At 71.8% G+C, this 11,899-nt stretch overlaps 2 protein-coding genes across 2 annotated transcripts; both read right to left on the minus strand.

The window, feature by feature from the left end:
* Positions 1-28: 28 nt before the first annotated feature.
* MIOX (myo-inositol oxygenase) lies at positions 29-3,639 on the minus strand. The gene is made up of 10 exons (XM_064656876.1): positions 3,542-3,639; positions 2,290-2,352; positions 1,861-1,941; positions 1,406-1,568; positions 1,259-1,326; positions 1,059-1,168; positions 888-955; positions 589-638; positions 367-479; positions 29-264 (listed from the first exon to the last, which is right to left on the minus strand). Exons 1-10 carry the CDS (start codon positions 3,557-3,559, stop codon positions 156-158), a joined length of 843 nt encoding a protein of 280 aa, XP_064512946.1. The 5' UTR covers positions 3,560-3,639; the 3' UTR covers positions 29-155.
* A 716-nt stretch (positions 3,640-4,355) lies between these two features.
* On the minus strand, positions 4,356-9,541 carry ADM2 (adrenomedullin 2). Its single transcript, XM_064656890.1, has 2 exons — positions 9,033-9,541; positions 4,356-6,455 (listed from the first exon to the last, which is right to left on the minus strand). The coding sequence occupies exons 1-2, from the start codon at positions 9,122-9,124 to the stop codon at positions 5,969-5,971; spliced, it is 579 nt and encodes a 192-aa protein (XP_064512960.1). The 5' UTR covers positions 9,125-9,541; the 3' UTR covers positions 4,356-5,968.
* Positions 9,542-11,899: the final 2,358 nt, after the last annotated feature.

An 11,899-nucleotide genomic window follows, 5' to 3' on the forward strand; every position in this document is an offset into this window, starting at 1 on the left:
GGGGGGGGGAGGTGACTGGCCCGGGGGGTGCGGCACAAGCAGGTTTATTGGGGAGCCCCCACGGTGGGGTCTGGGGGAGGTGCTGGGTGCTGCTGCGGGTGAGGGGCCCGGTGGGGTCCCAGCAGGGTGGAGGGTGGTCCTGGCAGGGTTGGGGGTCACCAGCAGAGCTGCCCCGGGCAGTACTTGTCGATGAGCGACTGGTAGTACCCGCGGAGCTGCTGCACGTCGGGCAGCTCCTCCTGCTTGGTGTACAGGTCGAACTTGCTGGGGGAGCACAAGGGGGGTCAGGCCGTGGGTGCACCCTCGCCCCCCCTCCCCCAGCCCCGGGGGGCTCAGCTGAGCCCCCGGTGCCCCCCGGGCACGCACTTGAGCTCGCGGACCCAGGGCAGCATGCGCCGGTCCTCCTCGGAGCAGAGGTGCCCGTAGTCCCCGTGCGCGTGCCAGGGGTAGAAGGAGTGGAAGCGAATCATGTAGAAGGCCTGGGGGGGGACAGGGACGTGCCAGCCGGGTTTGGGGGGCCCCGCCCCACACCCCCGAACCCCCACGGGGGGTCCCTGTCCCCCCAGGTGCCCCCCGGTCTGAGCTCACCTCCTTGGGCAGGGCGAACTTGTTGAACTTCATCACTTGGTACATGTACTCTGGGGAGGGGGCGGCGTGTGGGGAGGGGCTGGACCCCCACCGGGGGGGCACCCCGAGAGGGGCAGCCCCCCCTGAAAGCCACAGCCGCCCCCCGGGGAGCTGCAGCCCCTGCCCCATACCGAGGGCTCCAACCCCCAGGCAAAGGGGGCAGTGTGGGGGCAGCACGGCCCTCCTGGGGGGTCAGTGCCCCGTTTGGGGGTGGGGGCCCCTTCCCCGAGGAGGGGACGCCCCCGGCCCCCCCGGCTCACCATCGTGGCCCCAGGACATGAGGACGTTCTCCAGCCCACAGCCAGGTTGGTACATCCCACACTCGGTGCTGGGGATGGAGGGGGGTGGGGGGTGAGAGGCTGGACCCCCCCTCTGGACCCCGGCCGGGCCCTGGGGTGCAGCCCCCCGCCCCCAGCACCCCCCGGGCTCACCTGTAGCGGGGGTCCTTGGTGTCGGGGTTGTCGTGGAAGGTGGAGTCCCCGTAGACCACCGAGCTCTGCACCTTGCAGCCCACCGGGAAGGTGTCCCCCACCACCGCCCACTGCGGGGGGCACGGCGGTCACAACGGCCCCCGGAGGGTTCCCCCGACACGGGGGGCTCCCCCGTGCCCCCTCCCCACCATCCCACTCACCTGGGGCTCCCCGAAGAGCACCAGCACCTTCCCCAGGTCGTGCAGGAGCCCCACGAGGTGGAACCAGTCTGCAGGTGAGTGAGATTGTCACGCCCGGGACGGGACCCTGCGGGGCTGGGAGGGGACGGAGGGGGGGTGTGGCCGTGCCTTTGTCGGGGTGTGCCCGGCGGATCCCCTCGGCCGTCTGGAAGGCGTGGAAGGAGTTGGGGAAATCCACGTCGGGGTCCGACTCGTCCACCAGCTGGTCCAGCAGCTCCAGCGCCTCCATCACGCTCATCCTCCGCAGGGAGCACGGCCCGTACTGGGCTCTCTGGGGACACCCGGCTCTGGGGACACCGAGGCACCCCCCGGCACCCCCCCGGGGCCCCCCGTGGGGCTGGGGGCACGGGTGCCCCTCAGTGTCCCCCCGAACAGGCTGGGACGGGGCACCGGGGCTGGATTTGGGGTGCAGGGTGGGAGGGCTGTGACACCCCCCTGCTGTGGGGACCCCAGGGGGGACAGGCCGGCCCTGGGGGGGACAGGGTGACCCTGGGGGGGACACAAGGTGACCGGGGGGGACACAGGGTGACCGGGGGGGACACAGGGTGACCGGGGACTCCCACCTTCCTGCGGACGAAGTCCACGGTCTGGTGTGTGTGCATGAGCAGGTACGTGTGGTACACGCGGTCGATCAGCTTCCCCTCCTGTGGGGCAGTGGGGGGAGAACGGGGGGGTCAGGGGGGTCCGGAGAGCAAGGGGAACCCCCCAGTGTCCCCCCACCCCAGCCTGGCATGGCAGAGACCCCCAGGGCTCTCCCAGCTGCTCCCAGCCCAGGGTGGGACCCCCAGTGTGGCCACTGGGGACAGACGGGGACACAGGGACTCACTGTGGGACCCCGGCACCCACGGGACCCCCAGCACTCACCTCACACCATAGGACCCCCAGGACCCTTATGCAGGCTCCCCCTGACACCCCACCCGGTTTTGGCCCCCCCCTGAGCCCCCCTGAGCCCCCCTCCCCACGTGGGATCCCCTGGGACCCCCCAAACTCACCGTGTAGTTCCTGAACTCGGACTTGTCCTTGCCGGGTTTGGGCTCCTCAGAGGGGTCGGGGCCCTGAGGGGTGACAGGGGGGGCTCAGGGGTCCTGTCCTGTCCCCCAGCCAGGGACAGGGGCAGGGGACAGGGGCAGGGACAGGCAGAAGGGGCTCAGGGGTCCCATCCTGCCCTCTGGCCTCAGCACCGTGGGACAGGACAAGGGGTCAGGGACCGGTGGTCAGGGACAAGGGGACAGCGGCACCCAGGGAAGACCTGGACACACGGGGTCACCTGGTGCTGTGTGGGGTCACAGGGTCACACGGTGTCACACAGTGTCACAGACCATCAGAGTCACAGTGTCCCACAAAATCACGCGTTGTCACACACTGTCACTCACATTGTCACACATTGTCACACTATCACACACTCACATTGTCACCCATTGTCACCCATTGTCACCCATTGTCACCCATTGTCACCCATTGTCCCACACTGTCACACACTGACATTGTCACCCCAGTCCCACACTGTCACATTGTCACACACTCTCACACACTGTCACATTGTCCCACACTGTCCCACACTGTTCCCCCAAGGCACAGAGGGGACCCAGGGGTGCTGCCCCTGGTCCCGAGGTGGGTTCCAGCCCAGGGTGCCACTAGGTGGGGGCAGCAGCTCTGGACCCTGTGGGGGTCCCTGCACAGCCCCAGGGGTGCTGTGGGACCCCCCCAGACCCTGCAGCCCCCCAGGGCTGGCACTGACCCCCCACCATTGCCTGGGGGGTAGAGAGCAGCTCCCCATGGTTGCGGGACCCCCCTCCTGCTTGGGGGGTAACCATTGGGCTGGGACCCCCTCGGGGTGGAGTCCCCTGGGAGTGGTCCCCCATGGCACTGGGACCCCCTCGGGGTGGTGTCCCCATGGGGCAGGTCCCTCATGGGGTGACATCTCCACTGCAGGGAGGATGTCACTGAGGGGTCTCCTCTGCCCCCCAGGTTTGGGGTGACACAGGTAGGTCTGTCCCCCCCAAATGTGGGGTGACACTGTCTGCCCCCCAGATTTGGGGTGACACAGGTAGGTCTGTCCCACCCCCAAATGTGGGGTGACACAGTTGTGTCTGTCCCCCAGGTTTAGGGTGCTGGGGCTGACCCCAAATGTGGGGTGACACACTGTGTCTGCCCCCCAGGTTTGGGGTGCTGGGGCTGACCCCAAATGTGGGGTGTGTCTGCCCCCCCAGGTAAGTGGCCCCGGCCCCCCCTGCCCGCACTCACCTCCTGGAGGCTCCTCATGGTGGCTCCGGGGGGCTCCCAAGCTGCTGGGAGGCCGCGGGACCCCCGGTTTTGTGCTGGGGGGCGGCGCGGGGGGGCCCCGCCCGGCCCGGCGGGGACAATCGGTGACCAGTTAACCCGCCCCGGTTAATGTTTGACCCCGCGCCCGGCCGGGGGCTGCGGCTCCCGGGGGGGGCTGGGGGACCCCCAGCCCGGCCCCGAGCTGGGGACACCCTCCCCGACATGGGGACCCCCGGGTTGGGCCCCCCCGGCCCCGCTGCCCGCGGTGACCCCTCGGTGGGGGCACAGAGTGACCTCCGGGGACACGGGGAGCGGGACCGGCCCCGCGGCCCCGGGGCCAAGGGGCACTTGGGGGGGGCTGGGGGGCACAGCGGGGGGGCAGCGGCCCGATGTGGCACCCACCACGTGGCCACGGGGACCCCGAGTGCCCGAGGGGGCATCGCGGGGGGCGGGCACGGGCGTGACGGGGCACGGACACGGCCGGGCACGGGAGTGTCCCCTCCGGGCCCGCACGTGTGCGCGGGGGTGACACGCACACGTGTGCGGGAGGTGTTGCTGTTCCCGCTGTCCCCACACCTGTCCCCACCCCTGTCCCCCGCGGGGGTGACACGCACACGTGTGCGGGAGGTGTTGCTGTTCCCGCTGTCCCCACCCCTGTCCCCGCACCCCTGCGGGTGCCCTCACCCTCGCCCATCACCTCCTGCCCCCGGGACCCACCCCCGGCCACGGCAGCCCCTCGCCCCCCGCCCGCCCCCCGTGCCCGATCCCCCCGGGAACACCGCGCCCCATCCCAGGCTCCTCCTCACTCGCTTTATTCCACACAGACCAGAATTCCCGGCGGGAAGCAGCGACGCTCCGAGATGCGCGACACGATCGGGTCAGGCACCCGCCGGGGCACCCGGGGGAGGGGGCGAGGGGGTGACGGTCCCCACGCGCCCCTCGGGTCCCCCCCACCCCTTCGCTGGAGCCTCCTGGGACACCCGTGGGAACGACGTGGCTCCGGGTGGCACCCGTGGGATCCTGTCCTGGGGGCCTCCCGTGACACCGAGGGGATCCCGACCCAGCGACCTCCCGTGACACCCATGGAAGGGGCGCGGCTCCAGGTGACCCCCCCGTCCCAAGAAACTCATGGGACACCCTGTTCCAGCCCCCCCCGTGGCACCCCTGTCCCAGGAACATGCTGGGAAGCCCATGGGACACCCCATCCTGCCCCGGGAAGGAGGAGAGGGGGACCCAGGGCAGCCCCCGGGACTGCTGAGGGCTGGGGGCTCCGGGGAATAGGGGTGCTCTGGGGGATTGGGATGTTCCTGAGGGATTAGGGGTGTTCCTGAGGGATTAGGGGTGCTTGGGGGGGACTGGGGTGCTCCTGGGGATTGGGTTGCTCTGAGGGGCTGAGTGTGCTCTGTGTTGGGGCTGGGGTGCTCTGTGGTGGGGTTGGGGGTGCTCCTGGGGGGCTGGGGGTGCTCCTGGGGGGCTGCCCAAGTTGCTCCCAGGATGGGACTTTGGGAGGGTGACCTGGGGTCACACATCCCTGTCCCACCAGGCCACAGGGTGCCACTGGGGTGACACCAGCACTCTGGGGTGACAGAGATAACCAGGGTTCCCTCATGTCCGTGGGCCTCCCCCCCGTGCCAGCCCCCACTGAGCCCGTGGGGACACAGTGTGGGTGTCCCCGAGGGTGAGCCAGGGGACGGGGAGGGGACAGGGCAGGGACAGGAGCAGCCGTCCCACCCTGGGCAGGCCCGGGGATCCCGGGGGAGGACAAGAGGTGCTGGGGGTGCCCTGGGGGTGTCACGGGAGTGCTCTGGGGGTGTCACGGGGGTGTGTCCGTGCGGGCCGTGGCAGGCACTGGATTGCTGAGTCAGCGGGACCGCGGCCGGGGGCAGCGTGGCCGGGGGGTCTTGCACAAGGCGCCGGCGCTGCTGCGCTCAGCGGGATCCCCGGTGGCCCTTGGACCCGCCCCGGACGGACCGGCCACTGCCAGACAGCGCGGGTCACCACGGGCCACCACCAGGGGCCACCCTGAGCCACCAAGAGTCACTGCGGGCCACCACCAGTCACTATGGGCCACTGCCGGTCACTGTGGGCCACGGCTGGCCACCACGGGTGACCTCGGTCACCACGGGCCACCATCACTCAGCGATGGGCCACCTCGGGCCACCGCCAGCTCCTGCGGGGCATCACAGCCCACCATGGACCACCGCTGGCCACCATCTCCCAGCTCCGGGTCCTCTCTGCTCCCTGGGGTCCGGCTCAGGAGGTTCTCACGGCAGGAGCCCCCCGGGGACCCCCCCAGCCCCCGGCGTGGCCTCAGACGGCCGGTGCGGAGGAGCCCAGCCGCGTGTGCCCGTGGAAGCGCTTTAGTGGGTCCCGCGGGGCAGGGCGGGGGGCGCGGGGCCCCCCCCCCGCTCAGCCGTAGCTGTGGGGGCTGTTGGGGTTCATGGGGGACGAGTCCCGGCGCCCCGACTGGCCCCGCAGCTGCCACAGGCGGTGGCTCAGGTTCTGCACCTGGCACGTGCCCAGCACGCAGCCCACCCGCACCGGGTGCCCCCCGGTGTGCCGCCGGTGCCGGGGGTCCCGCCGAGGGTCCCGCCGCCGGTCGTGCCGCAGGAGGAGGCGCTGGACGCGCCACGGGGGCCTGCGGCGGGCGAGCAGTCTGTGCCGGGGGGCGACCCACGGGCCGTGCCGGGGGTCCGGGGGTCGGTGCCGGTGGGCCGGGGATCGGTGCCGGGGGTCCGGGGGTCGGTGCCGGGGGTCCGGGGGTCGGTGCCGGGGGTCCGGGGGTCGGTGCCGGGGGGTCCTGGCGGGCGGCAGCAGCAGCGCGGGGGGCTCGGGGCCAGGGGGGTCCCCGAGAAGAGAAGGGATCAGCTCCGGGGGTCTCCGGGCCGGCGAGTCCCTGCAAGAGAGAAGGGGCAGCGCTGTGGCACCCGGGGAGGGGAGGGTGGCACCGGACAGCGGGAGAACGGCGGGGACGTGGGGGCACCGCGAGTGCCCGGGGCTGCCAGAGGAGGAGGAGGAGGAGGCAGAAAGGGGGAGGAGGACGAGGAGGAGGAGGAGGAGAAGGAGGAGGAGGCAGCAGCCAGGGCAGGGGAGCCGATACCTGCAGCCACACACGTACTGCCAGCGCAGGCACACGCGTGTGCCAACACATGCACTCTGTAACCACACACACGCACACGCACATACGTGTCCCAGCACACACACACACACACACGCACATACGTGTCCCAGCACACTGTGTAACCCCCCCCACACACACTGTAACCACACACACACACTGTGTAACCCCCCAAACACACACACACACACATATCCCACACTCACACACTCCATAACCTCACACACCCTCCTGCCCCCCCCTTTGCCGCCCACCCCGTTCCCACGGCCTCTGCCCCAGCGCCCACGTGCCCCGACTGTGGCACCCACGCCTGTGCTCCGGGCACCCGGGGGGGGTCGGGCCTCAGGGCACCCCCACGGTGGCTCAGAGCTCCCCTCGCCCCTGCAGTACCCCTGTGCCTGAGTCCCCCCCCTTGCTGGCACCCTCTTGCCCCCAAGCCTCAGTGCCCCCCTCCTAAAGACCCCTGTGGCTCAGGGGAGCCCATCCCTCTGGGCCCACCATCCTGGAGACCCCCGAGCCTCAGGGGACCCCATCCAGGGGACCCCAGGGCCTCAGTGCCCCCCATTCTGGCACCCTCCTGCCTCAGTGCCCCCTGCCCTGGAGAACCCCGTGCCTCAGTGCCCCCTCCTGAGGACCCCCTTGCCTCAGTGGACCCTCAGGGGAGCCTCAGGGGACCCCATCCCCACCCCACACCGCCCCACAGCCCTTGTGGGGGTTGGGGTCCCCCGGTCCCACCTCATCCATTGCCCTGGCAGGGCCCCCCCTCCAGCCCTCCCAGGAACTGGCAGATCCCTCGGGAGCAGCCGGGGATCCCCAGGGCACCGGGATCGGCCCAGACCCGCCCCTGGAGCAGCGGCAGGAACACGCATGTACAGCATGTACACACACACACACGCATGTACAGCATGTACACACACACACACGCATGTACAGCATGTACACACACGCATGTACAGCATGTACACACACACACACGTATGTACAGCATGTACACACACACACACGCATGTACAGCATGTACACACACGTATGTACAGCATGTACACACACACACACGCATGTACAGCATGTACACACACACACACGCATGTACAGCATGTACACACACGCATGTACAGCATGTACACACACGCATGTACAGCATGTACACACACACACGCATGTACAGCATGTACACACACGCATGTACAGCATGTACACACACACACATGCATGTACAGCATGTACACACAGATGTACAGCATGCACACACACACAGAGTGCACACACACATGTACAGCGTGCACACACACACACGTACAATGTGCACACACACGCGTGTACAGTGTGCACACACATGTACAGAGTGTGCACACACACACACATGCACACACATGAGGGGGTTCTGTCCCGACCCGAGGTGCCCCTTCAGCCGGGGGTCCCATCACCCCGTAACCCCCTCCCCGGGCCCCCCCAGACTGGCACAGGCAGCCCTCGAGCTCTGCCCCGATCTCCATCTCCGTCCCAAGTCTCAGTCACCCCTCCCACCCCTCCCACCCGCCCCCCGAGATGTCCCGCGGCCCCGGTGCCCCCCAGCCCGCAGCCCCCATCGCGGGGCTCCAGGACCCTGCAGCCCCCCTGCCCCCATGTCCCCCGGGTCCCCGCGGGCAGGGGTGGGGGCCCGGCAGGAGACGGTGCCCGGGGGACCCCCAGACTCCCCCCCGGGCAGCGGCAGGGGCAGACGGGGAGGGTGCGGGGCCGGCTCCGGGGCAGGGGCTGCGGGGCCGACCCGGGCAGGGGTGCGGGAGGCGGGGGCGGGTGCAGGGAGGGTGCGGGAAAGGGAAAGGGGGGGCAGCCGCCCCGGGCAGGGTGCGGGCAGGGGGGGCCGGACGGGGGGGTCACCCCGGGCAGGGTGCGGGCAGGGGACACGGACCCATTCCGGGCAGGGGGTGCGGGCAGGGTGCTGGTAAGGATGCGGGCAGGGGGTGCGGGCAGGTGTCCGGGCAGGGGGTTCGAGCACGGGGTGCGAACAACAGGCAGGAGTTCGGGCAGGGGATGCAGGTGGGCAGGAGTCCGGGCAGGGGTCTGGGCAGGGGGTGAGGGCGGGCGAGAGTTCGGTCAGGGGTCCGGGCAGAGGTGCGGGCAGGGGATGCGGGTGGGCAGGGGGTCGAGCGGGGGGCGCGGGCAAGGGTTTCAAGCAGGGATCCGCGGAGGGGGTGTGGGCGGGCAGGGGGTTCGATCAGGGGATCGGGCAGGGGACCGGGCAAGGGATTCAGGCAGGGGGTTCGGGCAGGGGTTCAGGCAGGGGGTTCGGGCAGGGGTTCAGGCAGGGGGTCGGGCAGGGGTTCAGGCAGGGGGTCGGGCAGGGTCCCTCACCTGCGGGGCGGCAGGGCCCGGCCGCGGGGCAGCTCCAGCAGACACAGCGCGAAGCTGACGCAACCCAGCGCCAGCGGGGCCGGGGCTCGCATGGCCCGACGGGCCGCGACGGGGCGGCGGCGGCTGCGGGACAGACGGGGCGGGGGGTCGGGGGGCTCGGCGCGGGGGTCGCGCTGGGGGCCGGTCGGGCCCCGCCCCTTCTGTCCGTCCGGCCCTCGCTCCGCTCCCTCCCCGTCCCGCAGCCCGCGGGCGGTGCGGGGTCCCGGCGGTACCTGGCCGGGGTCGGGGCTGGGGTCGGGGTGCGGTGGGGTCCGGCCGGTCCCTGTTCGGCGCCGTCTCTCTCCGCCCCGGCCCAGGTTAAATATCGCCGGGGCCGGCGGGCGGGAGGAGCCGAGCGGTCGGGAGGGGCCACGGGCGGGAGCAGCCCCGCACCGCCCCTGGCTCCGCACCGGCCCCGGACCCCTGGCCGAGCACCGGCTGCGCACCTTCCCCGGCCCCGCGACCCCCCCCAGCCCCTCCTTCACTGCCCCCTGCCCCTCGTTCCCTCACTGCCTCCGCACCTCCCTCGTCCCCGCACCGGCTCCGCAAACTTTCCAGGCCCCTCACCGCCCCCGGGCCCTCACCGGCTCCTCCCGCTCCCCGGCCCCGCACTGGCTCCGCACCTTCCCTGGTCCTGCACCAGTCCCACAACCCCCCCGACCCTGCACGGCCCCCGGCCCCGCTCCGACCTCGCCCCTCCCAGCCCCGGGACGGTCCCGCAACGTCCCCTGTCCCTCACCGGCTCCGCACTCCCCCCCGGTACCTCTCGGACCCGCATCATGCCCTGTCCCGCTCCGGCCTCGCTGCCCCGCACCCGCCGCTGCCCCCGGGACCCTCCCGGCGCTGGGTGGGGTGGGCAGGGGGAGCGTTCCTGGGGCTGGGATGGGGCTAGGGGAGCGTTCCTGGGGCTGGGATGGGCAGGGGGGGCGCTCCTGGGGGTGGGATGGGCAGGGGGAGCGCTCCTGGGGGCTGGGATGGGCAGGGGGAGCGCTCCTGGGGGCTGGGATGGGGCTGGGGGAGCGCTCCTGGGGGTGGGATGGGGCTGGGGGAGCGCTCCTGGGGGCTGGGATGGGGCTGGGGGAGCGTTCCTGGGGGTGGGATGGGGCAGGGGGAGCGTTCCTGGGGGTGGGCTGGGGCTGGGGGAGCGCTCCTGGGGGTGGGATGGGGCTGGGGGAGCGCTCCTGGGGGCTGGGATGGGGCTGGGGGAGCGTTCCTGGGGGTGGGATGGGGCAGGGGGAGCGTTCCTGGGGGTGGGCTGGGGCTGGGGGAGCGCTCCTGGGGGTGGGATGGGGCTGGGGGAGCGCTCCTGGGGGTGGGATGGGGCAGGGGGAGCGTTCCTGGGGGTGGGCTGGGGCTGGGGGAGCGCTCCTGGGGGCTGGGATGGGGCTGGAGAGCGCTCCTGGGGCTGGGATGGGAGAGGCTGGGATGGGGGGGCCAGGCGGGGGTAGCGCAGTGGGGCTGGGCTGGGGCTCTTGGGGGGCTCTGGGTACCCCCCAGCGCCCGGCGGTGGCCGCGGGGCCGGGCAGGCGGTGCCCGGTGCCACGTCGTGCTGTGCCCTGCCAAGCCCGTCTCCCTCCTGGTACCGGCGGGCAGCGGGCCCCCCCCGACCCCCCCGCTGCCCTGGCGGGGAGGGCAGAGCCCCCCGGCTCCGTCACTGTTCCCCACACTCGGGGGGCAAACCCAGGCTGGGGCCGGGGCTGACCCCCCCTGCCCTGCCCAGCGCGGCCCCGTGCCCCCAGTTCGGGCAGCCCCTTCTGCCCCCACCGTGCCCTCGGGGGGCAGCACCGCGCCCCCCCATCGTTCTCCCAGGGCGGATTCCATGTTTTTAAGCATCACATGGGGCCCTGTAGAACAATTCAGGAATGTAAATCCGCGGGGATCAGACCGGTCCCGCTCCCGCCGGGAAGCAGCTCCCCCAAACTGGGGGTGGGGGGTGTCCGGGGGTGCCAGGAGCTGGGGAGCTCCTGGGGGGCTGCTCCCTGAGCCGGGCGGCAGGGGAGGGGTCCCCACAGCCCCCCTCACTGGGAGCCCTGGCCAGAACCCCCAGCTCCTGCTCCGGGATGGGGTCTGGGTGTCCCCGGTGGGAACGGGGCGAGGAGCCCCCAGCACCGCAGGGTGCCCAAGCCGGGGTCCGGACCCCAGGGTGGGGGTACCCACTCCCCCCGCCACGGCCTCCCCAGGCCGAGGGGCCGGGGGCCTCCGCGTGCTCCGAATCGCTGGGATTCTTCCGCATTATCGGGACACAAAGGCTTCACACACCGTGCCCGGTGCGGGGGGATTTGGGGCAGCACCTGATCGGGGGGCGGTGGGGACCGGGCGAGGGGCAGCGGGACAGGGCTCCTGAGCGGGGCGGTGGGCACGGCCGTCCCCAGCGCCGCGACCCCCGGCTCCCGCACGGCTCCCGGCGGGAATTTCTGAGGCATTCCCGGCTCTTCCGCTGGTTTGTTGTTGGATTATCCCGGCGAAAGAGAAACCTGGCTCAGAACAGCCCGGAGAGCTGCGGGGGTGGGGTGGGGGGGAGCGGGGCACCCGCTGCCGTGAGCCCCCCGATCCCCTCGTCCCCTGCCCCGAGCCCCCCGTGGTGTCCCCACGGCCGTGCCCGGGGGATGTCACCCTGCGAGGGCTGGGCAGGGATGTCACAGGGTGACATGTCACCCGGCACGGCTCCGGCACAGCGCCAGCGCCCCAAAGGGGACCCCGGCAGTGCCGTGCTGGGGGTCCCGCCTGGGGTCCCCTCCCGTGTGTGTCCCCGTGCAGGGCAGTGCCAGCCGCTGTCACCGCAGGGACAAACCGCCGTCACGGGGGCAGTGTCACCAAACGAGCCCGCA

Source organism: Pseudopipra pipra, chromosome 5, assembly GCF_036250125.1.
Source record: "Pseudopipra pipra isolate bDixPip1 chromosome 5, bDixPip1.hap1, whole genome shotgun sequence".
NCBI lineage: Eukaryota > Metazoa > Chordata > Aves > Passeriformes > Pipridae > Pseudopipra > Pseudopipra pipra.

Coding starts and splice junctions, on each gene's coding strand:
- MIOX (XM_064656876.1), bottom strand. Junction 956..1,058: donor ACCAAGGACCCCCGCTACAG/GTGAGCCCGGGG, acceptor CTCCATCCCCAG/CACCGAGTGTGGGATGTACC. Junction 639..887: donor CATGTCCTGGGGCCACGATG/GTGAGCCGGGGG, acceptor CCCCCTCCCCAG/AGTACATGTACCAAGTGATG.
- ADM2 (XM_064656890.1), bottom strand. CDS start 9,124: ATGCGAGCCCCGGCCCCGCTGGCGCTGGGTTGCGTCAGCTTCGCGCTG. Junction 6,456..9,032: donor CGGGCCCTGCCGCCCCGCAG/GTGAGGGACCCT, acceptor TCTCTCTTGCAG/GGACTCGCCGGCCCGGAGAC.